The following is a 26,939-nucleotide window of genomic DNA, read 5'->3' as shown; positions in this document are numbered from 1 at the left end:
TGAAAAACTCTTCTGAGCTTCAATAAAATGTACGGTATAGCTTAAAGTTGGAAGGGAATATTTATGCGACATGTTTAGTTGTCATTGATTACAACTTTATGTAAAATTTCTAACACGTACAAGCCAGAACAACTGCTATATTTAGTTGTACTATGGGGGAACAACTATTTTTAAAATGAAGGCATTAATACAGTATTATGAATTATTGAATAAAAATATAGACTTGTACTGATCTGTTTTGTAAATTTTACAACAGGCACTGCACAGTTTGGCAGTGTTCCCATTGTTTTGTGCTTTGATTTGTAGTAAGACTTGATATTTGAACCATTTTAGAATAAACTGCTTCTTGTACAGATTGTTTTTACTATGTTGTGAATTATATACCTGCAACATTCCTAACCAGAGCTATAAAACAATCAAAAGCATTTGAATTCAAATTAGCTTCATTATTTTTTGAAATTAAAGTAAGTTGTTCCATTAATCAGACCAATAGTTTTAAAAACAGTTACTTAAAAATAGTCCCATTACAAAAACAAAAACAAACTGGAATTATTCCAATTCATTTTCTTACTAATAGTCTCACCTTACTCTTACTTTCAAATACATGTCTGGAATGCCCACTGTCATAATCCAAAACAGATTTACATTGGATTGTATAAAGAACACACACACACACATATATATATATATATATGAATGAACTGGAAAGCTTTGCACAGAAAATATATTTGACATGGTCAGATAAACATTTGATGAGCGGACAAACATTAATATTCTCTGAAACTTTCGGCTCAACATGTTAAGAGCCTTCCATGTTAACTCCAGCTCCAAAATGCCAGAAAATTAACTGGAGGATGAAGCGCTGCAAGGACAAGGGCACCTGCTTCTTGGACAATGCTGGCACGCCAATGCTGGTGAGAGGAAAGCATCGCCCATTGAATCGCGCCGGGTTGGGAACCCCACCTACTAAACTGCTTCATCGCGAGGCTCTTAAGCGGCTTCGGACGCTGCCCTCGCCAGAGCCGCAGACTCTACTCTTTGGGTTTCGCCACCTGCAGCCCAGCCGAGGAAGTTCCACCGCGCGCCCACCAGGGGGCAATGCAGAATCCCGGCTGCTCAGGCCAGACGCGGGAGCGGATTTCTCGCTTCCGTTCGTGCACGGAGCGGGCCGGTGAATTCTCGGTTATCATGGACCGCCCCCCCCAAGCTGCGCCTTTTAGATAACAGGCTGCATTGGCTTGGGGGGGTCGAGGGGGGAACGCAAAAAGCTAACATTTCACACAAGAGAATAAAAAACGGAAAGTGCCTCAGCTTCCTCTCTTTGCCGGGGCGGAGAAACCGCTGCCCAGCCCTATCCCCCCCCCCCACTGTCTCCTATAGGGAGCTCTCACTTCCGCCTCCCCTAGCAGGGGAAGAGCCTCACAAGGAACCCGGAAAGCCTTCCTCCAGGAAAACCAGCTTGCCCCTAAGTGACATCTTCATCCTATCTCTACGGTTCCTTTTCCCCACACTCCTGGGAAGCCATGGGCGCGGAGCCACGCAGCCGCCAGGAGACTCTGGCTTTGCGGAAGCAGCTCATCGGGTAGGTGGTGATACTGCTGCGAGGGGAGGGTGTCCTTCCAGAGACGAGAGGGTATTTCCTCCCCCCCCCCCCGCTTCCTTCCAGGTGTGGCCCTCTTGAGGTTGCCCACGTGACTCTGAGCCCGGCGTCGGTGCCTCAGGAAAACCGGTCCCATCCGAAACATTCAGCGTCCGGGACGTGTTCCGGCTCCTGGCGCGTTTGGGTCAGATACCTTTAACCTGCTTGCCTCGCTCGGTTAATAGCTGCTACGTGGCAGGCGCGCTAGAGAGACCCGCAATATGCCCCGCTCGCTCCAGTCGCAAATCCCGCTCCGCCCCTTCCCATGGCATAGGATCCGGCTGCCTCGTGTGGGTTAGCAGCGTGTATTTCTCATTCTCGCGGATTACCACAGAAAGGCACGCGGCCTAACAATACTGCAAAACGTTTAGGATATAGACTAAAATACAGTCGCTCTTCTCCCACAGCTTTGTAAGATGCTTGCTTCAGTATACTGAATGCTGTTTTGATTTCTAATGCGCAGCGGCACATAAATGTAATGTACATGTGTTCTGATCCAGCAAATGTTTGAATTTCTAATGTGAGGATATAAAGCTCTCCCCCCTGCCCCGGTCAGGCCTTTTTATTGGTCTTTCAGAACAAAGTCCTCACACCCAGCCCAGTACTTGGTATCTCCTGACTATCCGTTCCATGCCCTCAATTCAAATTTCTGGTTTATTACTAGATGCATATCCCGCCTTGCTTTCAAGGAGCTCCAGGCAGCATACGTGGTTCTCTTTCTCTCCCCCTCTCCCATTATCTTCACAATAACCCTGTGAGGTAGGCTAGGCACTTAAATAGAGAACCAAGGTCACCCAGTCAGCTTTATGGCCAAGTGGGGCTCTGAACCCTTTCTAGATGAGCCTGTCCAGGTGATGTTGGGGGCATAGTGTCAGCCTGTGGTTGTTGTTTTGCGAACAGATCATTTGAAGATCTGCCTACACACACATTAAACTGCCTAGGCCCTAAGATCAGTTTTGGAGGCCTAATGCTGTGATCTGCCACCAGGCATGTCCAAAATCCATTTCAGGGGCTTAATCCGGCCCAGTGGTCAATTTAATCTGGCCCCCGTGGCAGTATATGTCCTGGGGTAAAATCCTTTAAAAAGCTCAGCAACTTCAGTCCCCCCAAAAATGTCAACAACTTTGGGGTAAAATTGTAAAAAAAGCTCAGCAATTTCGGTCGGCCCTCACATGTTCACTTCATCAGATCTGGCCCTCTTTGAAAAAAGTTTGGGCACCCCTGCCACTAAGGTTGTTGGGTACCAGGGGACAGGACCTTTGGTGGCACCACACCTGTGGAATTACTTCCCATGAGTTTCCTTTTGTGGTGTTTAACTGGACTTTACAGACGTTATACTTCTGCCAAGCATTTATCTTACTGCTGACACCCCCATATTTGCTTTATAATCTGATGTTTGTGTTAATTTGTTTTGAGCATTTATAGTGTAAACCGCCTTATGAGGCTTTGCCCAAAAAGTTGGGGTGGAAATATTTTAAATAAATAAAATTACCTAAGAAAAGGTAAGAGAGAAGAAAAATTGTAAGGTTCAATTTGTTTTATGATACTTGATTATTACCTCTGGCTAAACTCTTTAGCACTAACTTGGCAGAGTAAGTCTGGTAGCTAGCACAGTGGATTCCCCTACCTTGGGGGCTTTTAAGCAGAGATTGGTTGGCCATCTGTTATGGATGTTTTAGTTGATTCCTGCATTGCAGGTTGGGCTAGATGACCCTCTGGGTACTTTACAACTCTACAATTCTACAATGCTATGGCTCTCCAGTAAAGAACCACACTGAAGAAACAACCTAATCCTTATCCTGGTTGCCAAATAAATACAAATAAAGGGATTGCCGTACTTCTAAAAGGTCTCTCTACAACTGACATATTGTAGACCTTTCAAAAGGAGAAACTTCTGGGAATGTGCTACAGAGGGCTAAGGAGGCTACTTTCAGCAGAGCATAGAAACTGAAACATGGTATGAGGGGTATGCAAAAGGTAAAATTTATTCTTTAAGTCAGCCTTTGCCAACCCGCTACCATTGGACTATCATGACTGTCAGCCAGCATGGCCATAAAGGCTGGGGCTCAAGGGAAATATGTCAAAATTTGTTCAGAATGTCAATGGCACCAAATTGGCAAAGGCTTCTCTAAGCAATAACCCCTTAGATTTTATTAGTGCGGAGGCTTTAAATTACTGCTCGTATTTCTTGAAATTTAATATGATAAAAGTTTAGACTAATTTTTTAGTATTGAATTAGTAACAAGAATGGAGGGAATTAACTAAAAAGTTTATTTTAAAACATTAGTTCATTGAACATGCTAAAAAAATGCAATAAATTTAGTGACGTGGGAGTATTTGCTTCTCATTTCAATTTTACTTTGTTTTTTTAATTCAGATCCTCCTGCAAGCTTTTTTTCCCAGAAGACCCTGTGAAGATTATCAGTGCAAAGGGCCAGTATATGTATGATGAAAATGGAAACAAGTACCTTGACTGTATCAACAACGTTGCTCAAGGCAAGCGTGAAACCACATTCTTGTTAATAAGCACTCACAGGCCTAAACTACATTTATGTGTACATTCTTGTAATGGTAACCTGCTGGCCCAATTTAAACTGGACAAAACTGATTCTGGCCAGTGAAACCTGGCTTGGAAAATCAGGGGCTCAAGTGTGTGCACTTAATCATTTCCCTGCAGTTAACCTGTTCCTTATCGCATACACAGACATCCAAATTTGCCCCATGTGACAAATGTTTGATCTCTTCACAAATAACTCCAGTGCATGCCCATTAAACCTCAGCCCTACAGCTCCATGGCCAGCAGTGCCAGATCAGGCACCTGGATAGGCTGGCATGACATGGTAGGAAGGCAACTATTACGCCTATCTGTACAGCCTTTGTACAGGCATTGTTTGGCTAGCCAGTAAGCCAAGTCACCTATACCCTGACCTGATACAAGACCTCCACTGCTAGAGGGAATATGCCTTTGAATACCAGTTTAGAATCACAAGTGTGGAGAGTAGATATGCTCTCGGGTCCTGCTTGCGAGCTTCCCCATAGACATCTTGATTAGCCACTGTGAGAACAGAATGCTAGACTAGATGGGCCTTTGGCTCTTATGTTTTAAATTTTGCATGATTTTTTAAGGACATATATAAAATAAAGGAGTCAGAGCCAACATTTGTCTTAATAGCATTTATGGACACTTGGCATTCTCTCATCTTGCATCTTCCTTATTTTTCAGTTGGACACTGCCATTCAGAAGTGATCAGAGCAGCACATCAACAAAATTTGGCACTAAATACAAACTCTCGGTATTTGCATGACAATTTGGTGGACTATGCACAAAGACTCTCTAATACATTGCCTAAGAAGCTGTGCACTTTCTATTTTTTGAATTCAGGGTAAGTTTGTGACACATTGCTTAATAGGACTTCTTCATGAGCACCATTTCAAGCTGCATTTCTTCTAAGGCTGCAGTCCTGTACACGCTCCCTTGGAAGTAAATATCAACTGCTTAGTAAGAATATGTAAGATGAAGCAATTAACTTTAAATTAGTCACACTAGAAATTGACTAACTTTTTCATTGTAGGTCAGAAGCCAATGATCTTGCTCTGAGATTGGCACGGCAGTATACAAAACATGAGGACATACTTGTGGTGGACCAGTAAGTATATATATATACTTTTAACAAAGTAAAATTATAAAGCAAACCTGGGAATTTTCATTTAACTTTTGAAGAGAAAGTTAAAATGCCCAATGTAGACATGTTTTTACTAGAAAGTTGGGAGTGTCTTAGGGTTTATTCTCTTGCATAATTTTTTTTACATTTGAATCCTGCCCTTCTTCCAAGGCGTCTCAGAGCAAGGTACGTGAGCTTCCCAGGCAACTTACCACCCAGGTACTTGTCAAGCCTAGACCTGCTTCTGTTTCTGAGCCAGAAGTACATCAGGTTCCTTAAGTCCATTTTCTGGGCCCCAGGTTGCATGTTGTCAACATCAAGGTACAGTACATACAACCTTGCAGGAAATTACACTGTGCTACCAATGGAATGGGCACTGTGCTTCTTGACTAAATCGTAATTTATACTGTCATTACAAGAGCTTGAAGAAACAGAAAATTTATCTTCCAGGCAGCTGCTTGCCTTCTCCAGAAAGGGGCAACAGAATGAATATGTGAAGTGCTTAAGCACAGCAGCTTCAGTTTGGCAGTCTAAATGCTGCAAAATCTCTGGTAGTCCCAGTGAATTAATGTAGACTTCACTGTGTGGTTCTACTGATTGTTTGTTTTTATTTAAAGTGCTTATCATGGACATCTGACATCCCTGATTGACATAAGTCCATATAAATTCAGAAATCTAGAAGGCCAAAAGGAATGGGTCCATGTGGTATGCAAAAGAGAGCGTACTTTGACCATTTTCCATTAATTTCTAATTCATCTAAGCTCTGATGATGTGAATAGCAATTACACTTTCTTTGGACAGGCTCCTCTTCCTGACACATACCGAGGATTATACAGAGAAGACAATAAGGATCCAGCCACGGCATATGCCAATGAAGTGAAAAAAATAATTGACCAAGCACAGCAAAAAGGAAGAAAGGTAAAATAAAGAGTTAAGTGGAATATAACCTTTCATCCGTCATATAATGTCAACCTGACTTTAATGTATTCTGAAAATTTTTCACATGTAATGTGTATATTTCATCTCAAGGAGTAACTGCGCTGAAAAGGTTTCAGATAATAATTTATCTTCTGCGTGTACATATGCCATTTGCTCAATAAACAGAGATTTGTGTGTGTGGAAGGCAGGCAGGCAGCCTGGTACTGTATGAAGACTTCTGAATTAGGAACACAAAATGCTGATACAGCTTGAAATGTGGCAGGCATACCGCTACAGACTTCACTTCATTTTATCTTTTCAGTTTGCTGCCTTTTTTGTGGAATCTTTACCAAGTGTTGCTGGACAAATCATTCCACCACCTGGTTATTTCCAAAAGGCAGCTGAGTGAGTATTGCTTTGTAACTTTCCTTATATATTTTCCCACTCCCAACTAAACTGCTTTGTTTGAGCTTCTGGCTAAGGACTTTTGGTGCTGTTGTGAACTCTGCCAAAGTTAAGCACTTTTAAATCCCATTGATTTCATTGGGAGAAATAGCCATGTGTCACACTGAAAACAACAAGGCTTAGAAGTGTGCAACTATCTTTAATGGAAATAATTATCTTACTTGCTGTTCAATTTTGTCAGCACTGAACAATTTTTTGTTCATTGTGCTTATTGCATTTTTAATTTTAAGGAAATTTAATATTTTGAAGCACACAATCAAATATTCCAACTTTTAAAATGAGAATCAGCTACTAAACTAATTATAAATTTATTGGGTTTTATACTCCTTTATACCTGTGTGTGATTTGGCTTTTTTAATAGGCACATACACAGCGCAGGAGGTGTATTCATTGCTGATGAGATTCAAGTTGGCTTTGGAAGGGTTGGCAAACATTTTTGGGCATTTCAACTTCAAGGAGAGGATTTTATTCCCGATATTATCACCATGGGAAAACCAATTGGCAATGGGCATCCTGTTTCTTGTGTAGCAACGACAAAGGAAATTGCAGAGGCGTTTTCAGCAACAGGAGTAGAGTATTTTAACACGGTAACTTCCCAAATCCGTATTGTGTGACTGCAAACTACCTGTGAAAGACATCTTTAATTAGACATTTTTGTTTAATGTAAAGATAAAGGTACCCTGACCGTTAGGTGCAGTCGCGGACTCTGGGGTTGCGCACTCATCTCGCTCTATAGGCCAAGGGAGCCAGCCTTTGTCCGCAGACAGCTTCCGAGTCATGTGGCCAGCATGACTAAGCTGCTTCTGGCGAACCAGAGCAGCGCATGGAAACGCCGTTTACCTTCCCGTGGTACCTGTTTATCTACTTGCACTTTGTGCTTTCGAACTGCTAGGTGGGCAGGAGCTGGGACTGAACAACGGGAGCTCATTATGTCGCGGGGATTGAACTGCCAACCTTCTGATCGGCAAGCCCTAGGCTCTGTGGTTTAGACCACAGCGCCACCAGCGTCCCAGTTTTGTTTAATGTACTTTCATATAAACGGTTGTAGTGTGCTGCTTTTAGAACTCCTTTCAATTCAGATTAGTCCACTACTAAATGTAGAAAGCTTATCTCTACTTTGTGATTTTCTTCCCCCGGCCCCGGGTTCAGTTTGGAGGAAATCCTGTGTCCTGTGCAATAGGTATAGCGGTCTTGGATGTGATTGAGAAGGAACAGCTTCAACTCCATGCCCTCCAGGTGGGAAGCTTCCTCATGGAACTACTCAATCAGCAAAAAGCAAAACATCCTCTAATTGGCGATGTCAGGTATCAATTTCTTTACAATCCAATCTTTATGTGCTATAACTAGTAACTATTTCATCCTCTTTATAAAGAGAAAGTACCTGCCTTACCGCCACTTGCCATTTTTTAAAATGGAGCATTACAAAATCTATGCATTGCAGCTTGTTGCCTTCTTACTGATACCCTTTTTCTTTTAAAAGGGGTGTTGGATTGTTCATTGGAGTAGATTTGGTGCAAGATCAAGAGAAAAGAACCCCTGCTACTGAAGAAGCAGCCATCATCGTAACAAGGTATATATGGCTTCCCCATCCCTGATCAACACTAATTCATTGTGTCCCCCTCACTTTTTCCAGATTTCTTGTATGTTCAGAGTTGGTCATGTGAATATTACAAGTGGAGATATGTGGAGCCTCTAAGCCATTCCTCCCTTTGCACTTACCTTCTATCCATCACAGGTATCTGTGGGTGTTTATTCCAAGAACCGGGGGCAGAGAATATACAGCAGGGGTAGGAAACCTGTGGTCCTCTGGATGTTGTTGGGATTCCCATCAACAAGAAATAAGAGTTGTAATTGGAGCATCACAGGTTCCCCACCCTAGCCTAAAGCGTGAGTGCAGAGGGAAGAAAAGGAAAGCACACCAACTCACTCTCTCATAAACTGCATCAAAGCTAAATGATTCTTGTGTCTTTTTCCTTCCCAGTTTGAATCACAGTCCTGTCAGCAGCACCTTCCAGTTATTCTGGGTAGCAAACATACCCCAGCATAAGTCCCAATTTGCCTGCAAGGACATTGGATGTGGAGCAGGTCTAGCTCATGCCACTGATACTAGCATGGTTGAAGACTTCAGGCCTGCTGGGATCAGCTGTGCAACAGTTTCCCATTGGGAACTTGGACCACAGCCAATCCATGCAGAAAGCAGCTTTGCCAGTCCTTAGGTTGGTACTTGGGAAGTGCTTTGTGCAGCAGTTCCCAAGTGCCTTTCAATCAAGCAACTGTCTGTCAGGTACTTGGGAAGCACTGTACAAGGGAGGGAGGTGGGACAATACAGCTGTCAATCAGCAGACTTTGTCCACCTGATTCAGAACACCCCCCCACCTTGGTGTACTTTTTGAGACATGTGATAACAGAAAGTGTTCTTGGAAAATGGCTTGGGATCCACATTTTATTATTTTAATGTAAACTGTGCTCATTTAACTGACATTTTTGTAACCTGCCTGGAACCATTTGGTAAAGGGTGGACTGTAAGCACAATACATGAGAGTAAGTATGGGGGTCAGCATACACTGAGGGCAATAGTAAGGGTCTGGCCAATCAACCATCTTTATAAGTTTATTAAACAGGCTTCCTCTTTCCTTCCTTGTCTACCTCTGCTAAGTTATTCACAGCGAGATTCTGTAGATTCTCTGCTGTGAGCTCATAACCTTTCTGGAGCAGACAGGCTCCGTGCTCATTGCAGGGAACTACTGTGATCAACCTGGTGCAGAGTTCATTAGACACAAATCAAAACTGTCAGGTGCCGCCCAATTGACTTATTGGGTTCTGACATACTGTGAGTAGGCCCATTGAAATTAATAGTAATGACCAGTGCTTTTTTCTAGAAAAAGTGGCAGTATTCACCAAAGTTGTTACAGCAAGTACCACCAGGAAAAAAAGCACTGGGTAGAGGTAATAAATTATTAGTAATGTTGTATGCAGCCCATAATAAAAAACTGCATCATAGTAATAAAAAAGCCTGCTGAGCAAGGCAAAGAAAAACAAGCTTTTGCAGCGGGAGACAGCCAAGTGGAGGCACTTCCTTCCCCCCCTCGCTTCATCCATCCATCTCTGCCGCTCCCTCAAATGCTGATCAGAAAAAGGGTGGGATGTTGTGACACATACAATTTATTTTTGCAAAGACAAGAGTCTGCTTCTCTCTGTCCGCCTGCCCCATCCCCTTGATGCTGATGTTTTCCAACAGGTGCCCAGCTGCGCATGGCGGTGGCTGATGCTCCTCCAATACCTGTAGGTCTGTGGCAGGACGTAGTTTCCTCGGCCAAGAATCATGTGCGCCAGGCCCCCTCCGCAGGTTCTCCCATAAGGATGTCCAGTGGAGCCCCCCCCCCCCCCAATTCTCTCCCAGAAAGGGCAGGTAGCCATAGGCAAGCTTAAAGCATCAGGGGACTGGCTAGTGGAGTGAAGAAGGTGCAGCAGCAACAATCACCAAAAGAAAAAATGTGCTTGCCAATATCCACCCTCCTGTGCAACAGTTGCCCTTGCAATGGCGGCAGCAGCATGATCACCCAGCAAAAACAGGCAAAAGTCTCTGCCGCCCCTTCACATTATGCTCCCTCTCTTCCCCACCCCACAAACTGAGCCTGGCCCATCCTGCCGGAGTAGCTCCCTCCCCCTCTCCCTCACAGCCGTGCCCAAGCTCCACCCAGTGTTGCAGCAGGGCACCCATGCGGGAAAATGCAAGGCCCCACAACAAGCAAGAAGGGAAGGGAGAGTGTGCAGTCATTTCCTAACCTTGCCCTGTGGCATGCTCAGCTTTGCCTCTCTGCCCTTGTCACCCAGGATTAGTTCCTCCTACCCAAATATCTGGCAAACACATCTATTCATAATTATATTTATTAATCTGTGTTTTTTCCTAGAAAAAATAGTGATGGTACTGTATACCAGTGTAACCCGCCAAAAAAAGCACTGGTAATGACTTACTTGGGTCTGCTCTGAGTAGTGTATTTGGATAAAACTCACAGTGTGCAAAAAGCCACTAGCTCTGGGGCCCAATTCTAGTCCACTTCATGGAGCAGGAAGAAAATCCCCTTTGCTGGTAGTGTTGATAAGCTCTTTGCAGCTACTGATAGCTTGCAGTGGTGCTTTTAGTAGAGACTGTATACTGTGGCAGTGACAGAATAGCTGACAAGAGATTTTACCAGTAGTTACTTCAATCAGCCATTTTTTCCTTTTTAAAAAATCTAGATTAAAGGAAGAATTCGTTATGTTGGCTACAGATGGTCCAGGCAGAAATGTGCTTAAGTTCAAGCCACCGCTCTGTTTCAATGCAGAAGATGCAAAACTGGTTGCGGACAAACTTGATAAAATATTAACAGGTAAGGAAGGAAAGTACGCTGAGAAACAAATCCTGCACCTACACAGAACAAGATTTACATTGCTGAATGATTTAAAGTGTGTTTTACGTGTTGATTGCCTGTTATTCTTTGCAACTCAAGCGGGAGCGGGGGGGGGGGGCTAGGCGCTGATTTTTAAAGCCCATGGAAGAAAATCAATTCTGTGCTATATGTATGTGCACTGAGGCCCCAACACCTTCCCCACTGTAATGACTTCTTTCAGTATGCCATTCATGACATGCAAGTCTTCTCATACAGCTACCTTTCTCAGAGAAGGGGATTGGGGATGAGCACATATTGAAACACTGCAGCCATGCCGCTTTTCCATGTGGAAACCCTTTGTTTTGGTTGCTATTTTGAGATGTAGCTACATTTAGTCTATATTCTGTTCTGCCCATTCCACCTGAATTCTGATGCAAAGAAGACAAAAGAACTGCCAACAGAAACACAATTGGACACTAAAAGCAAGGGCCACACTATTCTGAGTCTAGCTCAGGAGCAAACAGAGGAACAGCATACAGTGGGTGGGGGAAGATGATGTCAAAGAATCAACTTTAGCACCTTCAGGAATGAGAATAAAATTTGTATTGCTGGAAGAAGAACCAGTAATATTGGTCTTTGCCACAGGGAGATGTAGAATCATCATCTAATTAATACCGTTGAATATTCTACAGAGCTAGAGAAAAGAGAAGCTTAGAGAAAGTTCACTTCCACTACCTTCATATGGTAAGTATTCAGGTAATCTGATGATAAAAAAAGAGTCAAATACTCCATGAAGGAATCCAGTCAATTCATTAATCTAAATACACAATGAATGTACACAATTATATCCTAGCAATGTATAATCTACAATAAGCATGTTATTACAAAGTATTAAGGAAACTTTCACTGAGCTTTGAAATGAGAATATTTAATTCTTTCATTCCATCTCTTACAGGTTACAGACATGGTGCTGAATTCTACCATGTTTCTAATATATTTTACTTAAGCTACAATACCAAAAATACTACCTTTTCCCAACTACAATTATTAAATTTATTGTCTTTGTTGTAATACTGATAGTACACAAATTCAAAGCTCTACAGATGTTATTTGTTAATCCAACTCTTCATGCAGTGGAGTAAAAATCAATTGATTTATCCAGAAAACAAACTTCTTTATTGGTTACAGAACCTAAACCACAACTTACACTCATTTCTGTTTATATTATAAAATTAGCACCTTCCAGTCATTTGTGGGCATGTTTTCTTCCTTCCTAACAATAAAGCAAGCAATGGCTAAAGTTAGCAAAGCTTATACCTAAACATACCAACATTTTAATTATGCGGGAATCTTTTCTAAGTTTTGTAGGGATGCGCATTTCAGAGAAAAAATATTTTTTCCAAATGTTTTCAACAAGCAATTTTACATGGAAAGTGTTTACCTACCATCAAATCCATGTTATATTTTTCATTCAGGATCGAAGGGAGGTACTAAAGAACTATTAAACCAGATAGCAGATTTGGCTATGCTAATAAAAAATAACAGTTCATTCTTTAAAAAAAAAGTTTTACTTTTAGATGACATAGATTTAGGAACTACCCACCTACATTATTTAGAACTAATTTGCTGGTTAAAATTTTACTGTGTCCCTATCAGCAGTGACCTTATTTCATAGTATCTCTTCAGACTGCTGGCTCCTAGTGCTACAGGTATGGAAGGACAATTTTGAGCATGCTTCTTAGATTTTCTTTAGATGCAGTTACACAAATTTCCATCTTTAAAAATAATACGCTAAAAAGTGTTTTAAAATTCAACTTGCTATCGTTTAACCTGCACTAATACAATAAAATGGTGCTGACCAGAACCACAGCAGTAAACATGCCAAAGCACAGGTGCATGGCAACAAGTTCACATCCCGATGTGTCAAGACCATGTCCCCCTCTCTCAAAAAAGGCAAAAGCTACAATAAGCCACACATGGATCTGCACTACTTTTCCATTCTTTGCACATGAAAACATAGGAGAAAAAACCCACAGGATGCCAACAATTTGACATCATTTTGCCCCATAAGGACTCAGTGAATGGAAGAGTTTGGAACAATCCAGAATTGCATGATGCAGAGCAGAACTGCCCCCCACCACACTGGGGTTTTCCTCTTCCACTTAGCCTCCTGAGTAGTGCCTCATGATAGCTGAGACAACCTGCTTTTGGGTCAGTAGGGTTTGCTTATAGGAGCCTTTAGCTTTTGCATGGGACAATTTAGAAATGAATAGATTACATTTAGCGATAAAAAGGCTAAATCACAGTCTTTTCTTTCAGGCTCTGTTCACTGCAACCACTCATGCTTTGACAAGCAAACTATGGGGTCTATGAAAATGGTAAAAAAAACAAACCAAGTAACTAGAGCTATGCTACATTCAGCAGCCATGAACTTGTAATATTTAGGCCTAATTTGGGTCTCCTAAGAGCTGCACTTAGAAAATAAAATCAGCTTACAGATTGGTGCAGTTGTCACATGACCAACCACTTCCTTCTCATCTTTAATCATAGTTGGCAACATACTTTTAAACCATAGCTAATGCTAACCAAAATTTAAAGCCAATGTCAGAACCAAAGTTAACATTAAATATGCTCAATGGTGAAAGAGGAAGCATTTGTATTAAGAGGAAAACACAATCTCTCACAGCCTTCCCATTACCTTAATTATGATTCAGCAGCAGGCTACAGCAGCGCTATGTTGCTTTGCATTCAATACAGCATATTTTAAATACCATGAGAGTTGAGGCAGCTTAGCATGCTGTAAAATGTGAAAAGGTTATCCTTCTACAAAGTCCAGGTCATCCTAGTTGATCTAATTTTTGTTAAAATAATAAAAATTGAAGGCTGCTATAAGATAGAAAGTAGAAACAAAAGTAGTACTGAAAATCCAACTTTTTAGGCATCTTTAATATTATCTTAGCATTTTTAGCATTAAATGCTTAAATTCTAAACAATAGTTAATAAAGCACACAAGAGCACAAAGCCAGGCAGGTTGACAGTTTTAAGTGTGGTCTGTCATTTATCGACTAGAGCCTACTGGGTGGTTCAGACAGAATGCACATACTACATGAGATGCTGGAGGGCGGGGTTGTATATATAGTACTAAGCATGTTTCCCAATTTCTAAAAGCAGCTCAAGTGAGCTCAAATATACAACAAAATCAGACTTTGATGTGGCAAACGTGTCTAACATTTTCTTGCGTGTGTAAATACAGCCTTGAGCCTCACACTGGTTTAAATGTCTAATTTTACAAGTAGATTCCTATTCCCCTAATTCCTACTCAAGCCAATCAGATGCAGTTATCCAATAAGTCCATGCATTTGCCTGAAAGCATCTCAACACCTATTCTGATTACCATTTTTTTCTTAGCTTTGCAATACATACTACTTTGAATCCAAAACTGTTTAACCAAACTCACTGATCACTCATCAATTTTAGGGTTAGAACATGTTCCAAATCTGAACCCTGAAATTTATGCACCAGCCACCATAATTTCTACTGAAATTCTAGTAGGCATTTCCCCTGAGCTACAATAGGATAGCTGGAATAATGGCACAGGATACTAGATTATGCTTTTTTATTCAAAAGCTAAGATAGCATCAATATCCATGTCATGGTGAATCAGAACACATGTAAAATACCTTACAATACATTAGATTCCAAAAAGGTACCAAAAAGTACAGTAAAATTAACACTTCCGTTAGAGGAAATGTATGACACAAAACCAATACAAAATAAAAAGGTGGAAAGTGACACTGGTTCCCTAAAATGCATCTCATTCTGTACAACTGGAATAACGTAGTTCATAGTTAACTCCAAGAGGCAGTCCCTAGATGCAGAGCTGCAGCTTTAAGCAGACCATCAAAATCAGTTTCAATTTAACCTATCAATAAAATCATTAATCTTCAGCAAGGCTGAAATTTACACACCACACTGTCTAGACAACTATTATCTGTAAATATTAAACAAAGACATTTCCAGGGAGCTCTTCAGATACACATAACAGGCCATAGAAATGTATTGTAAAGTTAATTTTGGTACATAATTGTAATGTCCATCTACAGCATTGAGTACAAAACCTATGCAGTTGTTTTCTGCATTACAGCGTGCCACTGCATACCTGAATACCTTTTTGATCAATATGGCTTGTAGTTATTCTGATGACCACGTCTTGGAGCTTTCCCATAATTTGAACTGCCTTGACCTATAAACAAGAGATCAAATGCATTAAACTGCTATTAAGTTATGCTTACATATACCTAATACAGTTCTCTTTACTTACTGTAATCATAGCCCGGTCCATATCCAAAATACCCATATCCTGAATAATCATAGCCTCCATAGCCATCATAACCTTCCTGATAGCCGTATCCTTGACTCCCATAACCCTGGTTCCAGTAATTGCCATAACCTGGACTCCAATTTTGACTTTGAGCTATAGAAAGGAAAACCATCCACAAAATCCCATTTTAGTATAGAGGTTTGTTTTAGAATGTGTCCATACTAACGTACTGTGCATAATACGTACCTCTTCTTCCACCTCTTCCTCGGCCACCCCCAGATCCAAACTGTTGTTGCTGATACACTTCTTTCGGTTGTGCAACCTTTATCTCACACTGGGGGGGGAAAAATCAAGGTTTGTATTTCAAACACTTCCTTCCAACATTTATCTATGGTTGAAATAATGTATTTTTTAAAATTTGAATAGAATTCCCACATGTTATTAACATACATTAGGCTCAGAGTAGATTCAAGTTTTCATCTGAATCTCTAGCTACTGGATGGAAAGAGACAGGACAGCAGGACTTTTAAACACTTATCTTCAGTGTGCATCTTAAAAAGACTCAAATCACTAGAATTTATAATGATTAAAGTTGATGGCAGCCTCTCTATTTTAGTCCATTTATTCAATGCACAATTGCCCTCCAAATAACAATGCTATGCATGTCAACCTGCTGTCCTAGGATTCTAAGTCAACAGCATGCAATTTCCCTTTAAAAGTTTTCTATCAAATGCTTCCATTCAAACCAGTCCCCTCTGTGATCAGTTAGGCAACCTCCTTTGACTTGTTTGGTATGGCAAAGCACATCCTAAACAATGTAAGCTTCGCCTTACAAAGAATATGGTGGTAAGACTATGTATTTTAATCAATTTTTAAAATTAAGCCAAAAGTCTGTTTTTAACCAGTTGTCTTTGCACTTAAGGTAAGTAAAACTACAAAAAATAATAGAAGTAAAGATTACTGCCCCTTTGTCCCTGATTTCTTCCAAAAAGTCTTTCCAGAGTAATGGAAAGGGGTGTGTTTGCTACTCCTGAACAATGTGGGTACATAAAACTGGGCAGAGTGGAGATCCATTTACACAAAGTGTTGTTGCCTGAGTTGAGATTTCAAGAAGCTTTTCAGGAACAAGGGCAATTGCAAAACTATTTTGTTAACTTTCCTTGGTTCATTTATCTTAAAATCCAATACAGTGGTGCCTCGCAAGACGAAATTAATCCGTTCCGCGAGTCTCTTTGTCTTGCGGTTTTTTCGTCTTGTGAAGCACGGCTATTAGCGGCTTAGCGGCTATTAACGGCTTAGCGGCTTTAAGAAAAAGGAAACAAATTCGCAAGACGTTTCGTCTTGCGAAGCAAGCCCATAGGGAAATTCGTCTTGCGGAACAACTCAAAAAACGGAAAACTCTTTCGTCTAGCGAGTTTTTCGTCTTGCGAGGCATTCGTCTTGCGGGGCACCACTGTAGATGTTTTAAAAACATTGGTTTAATGTCTATAAAACTTGCAAAGGAAGTCCCAAACGCCATAAATTACACTGGTCTCTTAAAAGTGACCATTCTATCTTAAGGTTTGACATCTGTGGCTAAAAACTATTAATCATTTTTTTGGCTTCTACTAGACACAGGGACTAGCAAGATAGGTGCTAGATCAGGCATAGGCAAACTCGGCCCTCCAGATGTTTTGGGACTACAACTCTCCCCATCCCTGACCACTGGTCCTGTTAGCTAGGGATGATGGGAGTTGTAGTCCCAAAATATCTGGAGGGCTGAGTTTGCCTACTCCTGTGCTAGATATTGGAAATGCTATCCAGCATAACATAAATCAAAGAGCCCTGTGCTATTATATGCTCTGTCTTCCCTCCCTACAGGCTCAATTGAGTTACTTTCACACTGCATCCACACCAACAAACTATGGTTGTATGAACTCTGCAAATCAAGATAAAAAATTAATGATAGTCTAAAAGGGTCACACAACCTATAACAGCACTAAAAAAAAACAAAAAACAAACCACTATCTATATTTGTACCTACTCTTAACTACCAAAAGGAATTACTGTAAAAATATTTTTGGGGGGTGGGGAGCACCAAATATTGTCCTCACTCAGGGCACTTTATTACCAAAGTCATCCCCCCCCCCCCCCGGGTCTATATGGCAGTTTGAAATGCAACATCCAACTTGTTTCCATGGAAGCTGTTCCGGAAGGAAGGAAGGAAGGAAGGAAGGAAGGTGCTCCTTGAATTGTATAGGGATTTGCAATCGTGATTTGATGTTACATCTGATCCACCTTGCTAACAAAGATCATTTGTGGAAACCATATGGATATCCTTCCATTATTTTATGTCCTTCAACTACTCAAGCAATGTGTCATTTCCCCAATGGACACTACCAACTAAAATCAGTATTGCCATTTTATTTTCTGTAACCTAGAGAAGAATAATTAAGTAACTACCAGCTCGTTTGTGGAAACACTAGACTCTGAAAACTTTCAAATAAGCACTTGTAGTATTGCAGCCTTAAACTTTCAAGTGAGTGATCTTACGCTGGTTCCTTAAATGTGTACAAATTGCATGTAATTCTTTGGCTGTCTCTTAAGATGTAATTCTATTGTGCAGATGGCATGGGGGCTGCATGAGCAAAAGACTAAGCATTATTACGTTCCAAACCTATGGGCTCATTCAGTCCCTATGCATAGCTTCCATGCACAAAGACGCTCATAGAATAGAACAGACTTGTTTTCTTCATCCAGCTGTAACACAGGGTGTGTGCAGGGATCATCGCAGGCCTTTACACAAACTTGTGTGTGGGTGTGGGTGGGTGTGACACTTGTGTGAAAGGGAGGAGAAAAAGAAAAACAAACTTGTGTGTCTTATAATGAGCCTACATATACAAGTAGATTAGATCAACCACAATCAGGTTTCAGTTGTTATGGGACCTAGTTAATAGGCATGGTTGTTCAGGAAATATTAACATTGAAAGCTTATATACCCAGAGATAGTATTTTAGAACAAGGGTGTCTTCAGCTCTGAACAAACTATAAATGCTATGCAGCAGTAAATCTTTTCCAACTGTATTTTCACATAAACACAAATTAACCACTGTATGAACAACCCCTAAAAAAAATCTTATAGTTAGTTCATTAAAACATGAATACCCACCTTGCTACCACTGACATTGTGGAATTTTTTCTCCAAAATCTTTTTCACTGGATCTTCTTCTTTAAAGGTGATGAACACAAACCCCCTTCTTTTATTGGTCTTTGGATCCATTGGTAGTTCAATTGCCTCAATCTAATGAAACATAATTTCCATTCAAAGTTTCATAAATTTCACTGCATTACTGTACCTTATAACCCCATCCTGCAAGTCTCAGATTTCAGTGTACAATTGCCCAGTGTTAAAGTAAGTTGAATTCAATGGTTAAGTTCTAAGATTTTCTTGGAAGAAAGCAACAACTGGGTTTCATAAGCAAATGGTTAGTGCTTTATGAAACTATAATGGGGTGAGGCCTTTGGTCTACTGACTTGTCAAATTATTACCTCCAAGGCTCAATCCCTCAGACTGAACAGTGTTTATCAGGAAAAGTTTTAAGATCCTAAAAAGCAGTATCATTTAAGACTGTATCAGTCAGTGTCAGATCTAGCTACTACAGTATGCAGTGATACATGGTTTTATGTAGGACTATCAGGGCATTTCCAATTCCCATATTTTTCCCAACTATGGGTTGGTTGAAAGACTGACATATCAGGTGCATGAATGTGTACATATCATGTAGCAGTCAATATGACTCTAGAGCCCAAAGTATACCCTATATTTCCAATTACTGTATTTTTTGCTCTATAAGACTCACTTTTTCCCTCCTAAAAAGTAAGGGGAAATGTGTGTGCGTCTTACAGAGCGAATGCAGGCTGCGCAGCTATCCCAGAAGCCAGAACAGCAAGATGGATTGCTGCTTTCACTGCGCAGCAATCCCTCTTGCTGTTCTGGCTTCTGAGATTCAAAATATTTTTTTTCTTGTTTCCCTCCTCCAAAACTAAGAAACTTGTGGTCTGGTGCGTCTTATAGAGCGAAAAATACGGTATGTAATTCTGAATCTGAAATTCTCATGTGAGAATAGGATGCTGGACTAGGTAGGCCTTTGGTCTGTTTCAACATAATTCTTATTTTCTTAGTTCCTATTCTATTTAAACTCTTTCCCCGATTACACACCTCTCCAAACTCTCCAAAATATTCTCTGATTTTGTCTTCAGCTGCTTCTGGGTTAAGTCCACCAACAAATATTTTCTTCACAGGATCCTTTTTCATTGCCATTGCCTTTTTAGGATCAATCACTCGGCCATCCAATTTATGTTCTTTCTGTTCCAAAACCTACAAAGTAGTTTAATAAATCAGAATGAAACTGGCAGGATATACAAAAGTATTAAAATGTTAGGGTTTGAATCCTTTCAACTCACTTTGTCAACACTTGCTGCCTCTTTGAACAGAATGAATCCAAAACCTCTTGATCTGCCTGTGTTAGGATCCATCTTTATTGTGCAGTCAGTCACTTCACCAAATTTTGTAAAGTAGTCTTTCAAGTCTTTTTTGCTTGTATCCCAACTGAGACCACCAACAAACATTTTCCTGAAATAATGTTTAAATGTTAACTTTAATGCAGCAGCAAAATGGTATAGCCTAAGGTGCTTACAATTATGAAAGTCAGTGTCTTAACATGCAACATAAACAGGCAACTGATGTCATCAATTTCCTTTAAACTGTGACATTAAATCTCACTTCCCAAATATGCATTTAGATTTAACTACCAGAAAATAAGCACAAAGTGTTATATTAGAAGTTCAATTTCCTCCCAAATCAGTCTATTTCAGGTTTCAGCTGTCTGTAACAAAAACTAAATACAAGGTTAAAATACTATGCATGCTACACATTGATATTATAAGTGGAAAAAATATTGCAACTCATATTGTCATTTCTAGTCTCATCAAAACAGGTATAAATGAGTACCTGTTTTACTTTCTATGATTATTGCTCAATACTTTTAGTAACTTATGGACATGCTGCATACTCCTCTGACATTTCAAAAATCAAGCATGTAAAAGAAGCCTACCAAATTTGCGCATCATAACCTTTTTATGTTGATTTGAATGTCTTACGTTACTGATACAACAGAAATAAGACTTAGCAGTTTCATTAAGCCACATATTGGGAATCACTACTCACAACACATTTCTTAATCGTTCCTAAGATGCGTCTCATCATAGGAGCGTCGCTCAAACAAGTTAGTCCCAAATGGTTAATAAAATGAAAATAAATAAAAAGCATAGACTTACAAAGTTTAAAAAGTATCAACTGACTGTTTACAGTCAGTGTTTATCCTACAGTTCAGGTAAGAGGCCATGTGAAATTCTATTTAGCATTTGCTAAGCAGTCTGGAATATTGTTTACTTGTATCATAAAATTTGTGTTCTATTCCTAAAGGGAGAAAGAGTGTTACCTAGCAGCAGCAAAAAGTACTATGATGATGCTTTTTTAAAGCATAAATGTTTGTAAGCAACCTATTTTTATCAAATGCATTAAAAAAAACCAAGATTAATATAGAAACTGCTTAGTTGTTTGATCAAGTTTTGTTTATACATTCACTGCTCCTGTTTCACAAAAAATGTTGCCCATTTAAGTATGAAAGCTTAAAAAGCATCTCCATTGCTGCAAAGCCAATAAAACAGCATGGAGCCAAATGAAGGGGTTTTAGTTTGTCCAATTGCTTTTTAGGAGAGTCTCTCAACTGAAATCGCTAACGAAACATTAAAAAAATGGGGGTGGGGGGACGCGGGGCAGAACTGAAGGTCAAATGTGGTCCAAGAATTGAAGGCAAACTGCTCAGTTTCACTTCAAGGAGGTTACTTTTTAAGATATCAAACTTCCTATACAAGAACGCACCTATGGAAAGTGTCCCGCGCTTCACCCAACTACCGTCGACTTCCGTCAAGCGGCAAGAGGAAGCGAGTCAGTGTATTTGAGGAAAGCACGCAAGGAGGCGGGGGAGAAGGGGGCGGGGGATATGAGATATCTCTTCAAATTTTGTAGATCTGCAACCCTATTACGCGGTCCCTACACACCGCTAAGCGATCGCGCCAAAAAAAGCGCGCAAGGAAAAACTCGCCGCAGCTCCGAAAAGCAAAAAAAAATGCGCCCAGCCCCTCCCCCACCACCACATGGCGCCAACAAAAGGCAGCTCCAGAACAAAGGAGGAGGTCCCGCCGTCGCAGCCCAGGCCCGGCTTATTGTGTGCTTCAGCCCCAAAAGCGAAGTCGCGAGGGAAGCGAAGCGCCCCCCCGCCCCGCTATAGCGCAACAGCTACCCTTTGTCCAAAAAACCCCACATTCAAACAAAAGCCCGTACCAAGCAGGAAAAGGGCGCGCAGGGCTGAGGCGAAGCGGCAGGGCCTCGGGCCTGTCATCCCGAGCATATTTCTACGGCCCGGCCCGCCCGACGCCGCCAGAAAAATAAAGGTGATGATAAGATTAGGAAGCAGCTCGGCTCACCCCGCATCCTCCTCGTTCTTGCTGGCGTTGATCTGGTCGCCTTCGGCTCCGTTCTGGCTCCCAGCGGCCTCCGCCGAAGCCTCCGACTGCCCCGCCGCTGCCTCTTCCTCCGTCGCCGCCGCCGCCGCCTCCTCCTCCTCCTCTTCTTCTTCCTCGGCTACGGCCACCGCCGCCAGCTCCTCTTCCTCCTCCTCCTCCAGCTGCTGGTCCGGCTGCTGCTCCTCATCGCCGCCGCTGGCGGAACCCTCGGCCGCTGCTGCCGCAGCCTCGTGCCCATTTTGGGTGGCGCCGAACTGGTGCTCCACCTCGGCCATGGCTGATGCTGCCGCTGCCTCGAACCTGCGCGAGCGACAACAACGGAAGTCCCCCGCCCTCCCGTCAGTGGGGCCTAGCAAGGGGAAGGAAGGCGCCTCTCCGGGTGCCCAAGCCGCCTCTCAACCACCCGCCTTCCCCTCTCGGGGGCTCTCGGAACTCACGTTTAAAGAGCCGCTCCCCTCACGATCTCAGGCGACCCCGCGATCCGGTTCCACCAGCCTCTTGCTGCCGTAGTCGTCAGCCGCTGCTCCGCCCCTCCCGCGCAGTTCCTGACGGACGAGCAGACACGGCAGTTCGGCGCTACCCGAAGGGGGAAAAGCACGTTCCCGCGCCGCTTCCTTTTATAGACTCCTCGGGGCCGCGCGAGCACCCTCCAGCAAGCCTCCCGCTCATTGGCCGAGCGCAGCAGGCACCCGCATAGAAGGGCATTTCTCATACGTCGCGGGTAGGCCCATGCGCTCTCTTCACCTCCTACTCCTAGCTCTGCGGCCTGGCCTAGGCCTGCGGCTAACCTGCGGGAATGTCGAAATAGAAACCTAGAGGCCTCACAGTTAAAAAGGCAGAGAGCGCGAAGGCGTCCTCCCCCTTCCCCTTGAGACCACCAATTCCCGTGTGGGAGGAAGCACTATTAATCTCTCAACACAATCCCCGAATAAGCATAGCTGGTTGCTCTGAGGCACCGGCAGCAACCAGCCCCCACAGCCTCGAGCGGCGCCTCCCCACCGCACTTCCCCAGCAGGCCAAAAACCGCCCGCTTCGCCGCCCAGAGCGGAAGGCTGAGGGAATGGAGGCGCCGACTGCTCCCGCTCTCTCTTTCTCACCCCCGCCCCACGTAAGGGAGCAACGGGGATCGGAGCTGCTGCTGTCACTACGCTGTGCTCGCTCTCTGAATATGGCCCGGTGATTGGGGTGAGGCCCACTGCAGCGCCCAGAAACACGAGGTCACTGCTACATAACCCTCCAACATTTCCCCGATGAAAACAGGGACGCCGCACTCCATAATGATAATTTTACTACAGTATTTATACCCCACACATCTTACTGAGTTTGTACCAGCCACTCTGGGCAGCTTCCAACATATATAAAAACATAATAAAACATTAAACATAAAAAACCCCTTCCCTATACAGGATTGCCTTCAAACGGCTCGGGGGTCAGATAATGCCATACCCTCCAACATTTCTCCAATGAAAATAAGGGAAAGTGGGACATAGCGGGATCAAATCAGAAACCGGGACAGCTTCTCTGAATCAGGGATGTCCCTGGAAAATAAGGACACTTGGAGGGTCTGCTGCCAGGATGGGCCACTGCTGCTTCCTCCCCGCATGTGGCTGTGGGGATTGAGACTCCTGCCCTGAAAACGAGAGACGATGGGGGGCAAATGAGTGGAAGCAGCTGTCTGTGATTCTTGCAAGCCACTTGGCTGCCCAAGCAGCAGAGGTAGCTGCAACTTGGACTAGCTTTGTTTGGCCTTTCAGGTTTATATCCTGTGAAGGGATACTTCAAATAAATAGGGGTAGTGGTGTCCTGAAGTGCCTTCTTTTCCCTTTCCATGCTGACAGGGCCATTCCTTTTTACATACAGTATGTATAACTTGAGGGACGCGGGTGGCGCTGTGGGTTAAACCACAGAGCCTAGGACTTGCCAGAAGGTCGGCGGTTTGAATCCCCGCAACGGGGTGAGCTCCCATTGCTCAGACCCTGCTCCTGCCAACATAGCAGTTCGAAAGCACATCAAAGTGCAAGTAGATAAATAGGTACCGCTCTGGCGGGAAGATAAACGGTGTTTCCGTGCCCTGCTCTGGTTCGCCAGAAGCGGCCTACTCCTGCTGGCCACATGACCCGGAAGCTGTACGCCGGCTCCCTCGGCCAATAAAGCGAGATGAGCGCCGCAACACCAGAGTCGGCCACGACTGGACCTAATGGTCAGGGGTCCCTTTACCTTTATGTATAACTTGTACGCTACATTCTGTGCCACTAAGAGGACAGAATACTCCTAAAGGCACGCAGCCTTAGGTTAACACAAGCATTAATACATCCAAAGAATTGGGGAATCCAATCTCAGCACAGTTGCCTCTCTAAGGAGCAGAATAAAGCATATCTTTATTCTGGGAATTTCCTCTTTGCCAGCATTATCAGCTATGGCACTCTATTATCAAATAGTTTCTCTATGTTGGGGGATGGGGTGGCAAGACCTCCCAAATCCCTAGATTCAGTAAAAGGTGAGCAAACTGATAAATTATTTAATTTAGCAAGTTAACCTCCTCATGAGGCCAGGTTGGTGGTGGCTAGCCATGGGTGAACCATTGAAGAAACAATGGTGCTGATATCCAGTCAATAGCCCTTCAAGGGAAGATAACTGAATTTGTGAACCAGTTGCAGAGGGTGTGATGTCATCACAGGAAAAAGTGCCTTTTGCAGCAGGTTTTTGAAACTGAAGTTGCCAGAGTGACAGGTGGCAATAGGCTGCACCAGGAGACCAGGAACAGAGATGCTTGGCAAGGAACTGTATTGGCACCCCTTTCCCTGTCCCCTTGCACCCTTGGCATGGAGATGTTGACTGCCCAGAGCAGTGGAGGAACAGCCTAGGGAGTGCATGGTTGGGTAAGCAGACTTATGGCTACTCCGAACCAGAGTGGAATGGTGTGATTTTAGCGCTAACCTAGCCATTCCCTAGGTATGTCCCTGCCAGGGAGCATGGCTGGTTTCTGCCATGGACTCAAGCTTACTGAAGTTGAGGAAGCAACAAAAGACACTCTTGAGGTGTAATGTTCTGCACCCTTCCATTGAAGGATTCAGGTTGTAAATATGTGTAAATAAACCGTAATTCATAATACACTATAGCCTCGGTTGTGCCTTAATTTTCTAAAGTAAACACAAACCCTGGTTAAGTGCCAGGATCTCTGGAATCTTGTGTACCGCTTGGCTGAGACTGAGGTAGCCTGCAGCTATATATCTTGGCCCAGGATGTTGGTCTTCATCAGGCTTCGGTTTCATGCAATATTCGGCAAAATGGTTGATGAGTCTCTGTACAGCTTCCTTGGAGTGCGCTGTCAAGGCTGTGTCATCTGCAAACAACATCTCTTGGATAAGGACCTGCCACACTTTCATCTTGGCACAGAGACATGTCAGGTTGAGCAGACCCCCGTTGCTCCTTGACAGAAAGTACACCCCGTCTTCAGTCAAGCTGAAGGCATATGAGAGCACCAGGCAGAAGAATATGCCAAAGAGAGTTGAGGTGAGAACACAGCCCTGTTTCACACTGCTCTTTATAGGCAAGGCATCTGAGGATGAGCCATCATATTGGATGGTGCCACACATGTTCTCATTGAAGAAAACAATCATATTGTGAAGCTTAAGTGAGTGTTCTATCTTGTTGAGCAATGTGAAGTCCTTTTGACGTGAGTAGGTCAAATGTTACATATATAAAATGCTTGCACACATAACATGCTTATAGCCCATATAAAACATTTTGAAGAGCACTTGGGCTCCGCTTTGAAAATAAACAAATAATTATTATTCTGCCTCAGAAAAGCCATTCTTACCCCTGTTTTATTTTTCTCACACCTCATAGCTTGCCCCGCCCTGTCCTCCTTTCCTGCTCTTATTTCCTTCAGTCAGCCTAACATCTTTCTCATAACACATTGTCTCCACAAAGCCAGAAACTACGCAGGACTCCAGGTTCTATTGATTTAGCCCTAGGGGGGAGGGGGGTGTCTCTGCTGCAAACAGCATCTGCAGCCATCAACTCAGCAAGACATTCCTGTCTCCCACTTTTTCACAGGTAGGTGTCCTGCTGTGAGCAAATCTATATTTGCTGTAGAACTGGTAAGGAAGCAAAGAACAATGGACATGAAGAATGTGTGTATGCAAAGAATAGCACTTCAAAGAAATATTCCTGTAAGACTATTCTGGAATATGTGTAAGCACACAGGTACTTAGAATGTTAGTGCAAGGCAAGCTCATTCAGTTAAACTGCCTGTTAGCTTCAAGCCCTTTTTTCTAAAAACCTGTCAAATTATAACTGAGGTTAGCTGGCTAGGGAAGAGGCAACTGGTTCTTTAGTGATACCAATTTTGGGGAAAGGGACAAAATGTTTTCACCTGACTGCAGTGGCTTTACATTCTCTCCAAAAATCAATGTCTCCCTGTGACTTGTATGGCCAAAATTAAAATTGAGCTTCAGATTGTGACAAATACTTTGCCAGTAGTATGCAATATGTCAATACTTGTTTTTATGGAGAAAATCTGTGGCTGATGGGACAATAAATAACTTACTGGGAAATACGTTCCACTGAAATCAGTATCACTGCTGAGTAAACATAATTTGGAATAGTCTGTGAAACAATGGAATACATGGTATGCAGTTAACTGCTTATTAGATTAGTATAAATTAAGGCATCTGACAGATCAGTATGGAACATAGATGTCCCAACCACTTCCTGTTTCTTCTGGCTGCAAGGAGGAATTGTATAAATATCCTTGTGGGCCAAATGTTAGAGGATATGCCCTCTTGTAATGAGATGTACATTTAGATAATTTTCAATTGCTGGTAAGCAAGACTGCAATCCTATGCACATTTACTTGGAAGCAAGTTCAGTTGTATATTGAACTTGGGATTTACTTTTTGCAAAAGCAAAAAATTCTGAAGGCTACAATCCCTCATGCACAATTACTAGGGAGTAGCTCCCCTTGATCTTTATATAAGTTACTTTCAAGTAAG

The 26,939-nt window shown here is 42.6% G+C and overlaps 2 protein-coding genes across 9 annotated transcripts; one reads left to right on the top strand and one right to left on the bottom strand.

The window, feature by feature from the left end:
* Positions 1–914: 914 nt before the first annotated feature.
* Positions 915–12,134, top strand: PHYKPL (5-phosphohydroxy-L-lysine phospho-lyase). 7 transcript variants are annotated; one of them, XM_080991188.1, is made up of 14 exons: positions 922–1,582; positions 4,017–4,135; positions 4,863–5,022; positions 5,212–5,286; positions 5,473–5,622; positions 5,919–6,006; positions 6,103–6,219; positions 6,542–6,624; positions 7,046–7,271; positions 7,834–7,988; positions 8,165–8,254; positions 10,924–11,054; positions 11,747–11,798; positions 12,010–12,134. In XM_080991188.1, the coding sequence occupies exons 1-13, from the start codon at positions 1,524–1,526 to the stop codon at positions 11,767–11,769; spliced, it is 1,476 nt and encodes a 491-aa protein (XP_080847314.1). In that variant the 5' UTR covers positions 922–1,523; the 3' UTR covers positions 11,770–11,798; positions 12,010–12,134. The 7 variants fall into 7 exon arrangements, with proteins under 7 accessions (XP_080847320.1, XP_080847314.1, XP_080847318.1 ...); XM_080991190.1 differs by lacking the exon at positions 922–1,582 and adding an exon at positions 1,685–1,784; XM_080991191.1 differs by lacking the exon at positions 922–1,582 and adding an exon at positions 1,795–1,929.
* A 2,521-nt stretch (positions 12,135–14,655) lies between these two features.
* On the bottom strand, positions 14,656–22,560 carry HNRNPAB (heterogeneous nuclear ribonucleoprotein A/B). 2 transcript variants are annotated; one of them, XM_080991222.1, is made up of 8 exons: positions 22,380–22,560; positions 21,904–22,242; positions 19,819–19,987; positions 19,574–19,732; positions 18,524–18,655; positions 15,622–15,709; positions 15,376–15,528; positions 14,656–15,297 (listed from the first exon to the last, which is right to left on the bottom strand). In XM_080991222.1, the coding sequence occupies exons 2-8, from the start codon at positions 22,215–22,217 to the stop codon at positions 15,230–15,232; spliced, it is 1,083 nt and encodes a 360-aa protein (XP_080847348.1). In that variant the 5' UTR covers positions 22,218–22,242; positions 22,380–22,560; the 3' UTR covers positions 14,656–15,229. The 2 variants fall into 2 exon arrangements, with proteins under 2 accessions (XP_080847348.1, XP_080847349.1); XM_080991223.1 differs by lacking the exon at positions 15,376–15,528 and having other exon boundaries at positions 22,380–22,555.
* Between the last annotated feature and the right edge of the window lie 4,379 nt (positions 22,561–26,939).

The sequence above is a fragment of the Podarcis pityusensis genome, assembly GCF_964106645.2.
Source record: "Podarcis pityusensis genome assembly, chromosome: 2".
NCBI lineage: Eukaryota > Metazoa > Chordata > Lepidosauria > Squamata > Lacertidae > Podarcis > Podarcis pityusensis.
The sequence above is the reverse complement of the archived record's forward strand: the minus strand, read 5'-3'. Positions and strand labels throughout refer to the sequence as shown.

Excerpts from the sequence above, each read along its gene's own strand:
- PHYKPL (XM_080991188.1), top strand. The coding sequence starts at position 1,524 with ATGGGCGCGGAGCCACGCAGCCGCCAGGAGACTCTGGCTTTGCGGAAG. Across the intron at positions 5,287-5,472 it reads GACATACTTGTGGTGGACCA|GCGTCTCAGAGCAAGGTACG; the intron begins GTAAGTATATAT and ends CCTTCTTCCAAG. Across the intron at positions 6,007-6,102 it reads AAAAGGAATGGGTCCATGTG|GCTCCTCTTCCTGACACATA; the intron begins GTATGCAAAAGA and ends TTCTTTGGACAG.
- HNRNPAB (XM_080991222.1), bottom strand. The coding sequence starts at position 22,217 with ATGGCCGAGGTGGAGCACCAGTTCGGCGCCACCCAAAATGGGCACGAG. Across the intron at positions 19,988-21,903 it reads AAGAACGAGGAGGATGCGGG|GAAAATGTTTGTTGGTGGTC; the intron begins GTGAGCCGAGCT and ends ACATTATTTCAG. Across the intron at positions 15,298-15,375 it reads TGGACCGGGCTATGATTACA|GTCAAGGCAGTTCAAATTAT; the intron begins GTAAGTAAAGAG and ends TCTTGTTTATAG.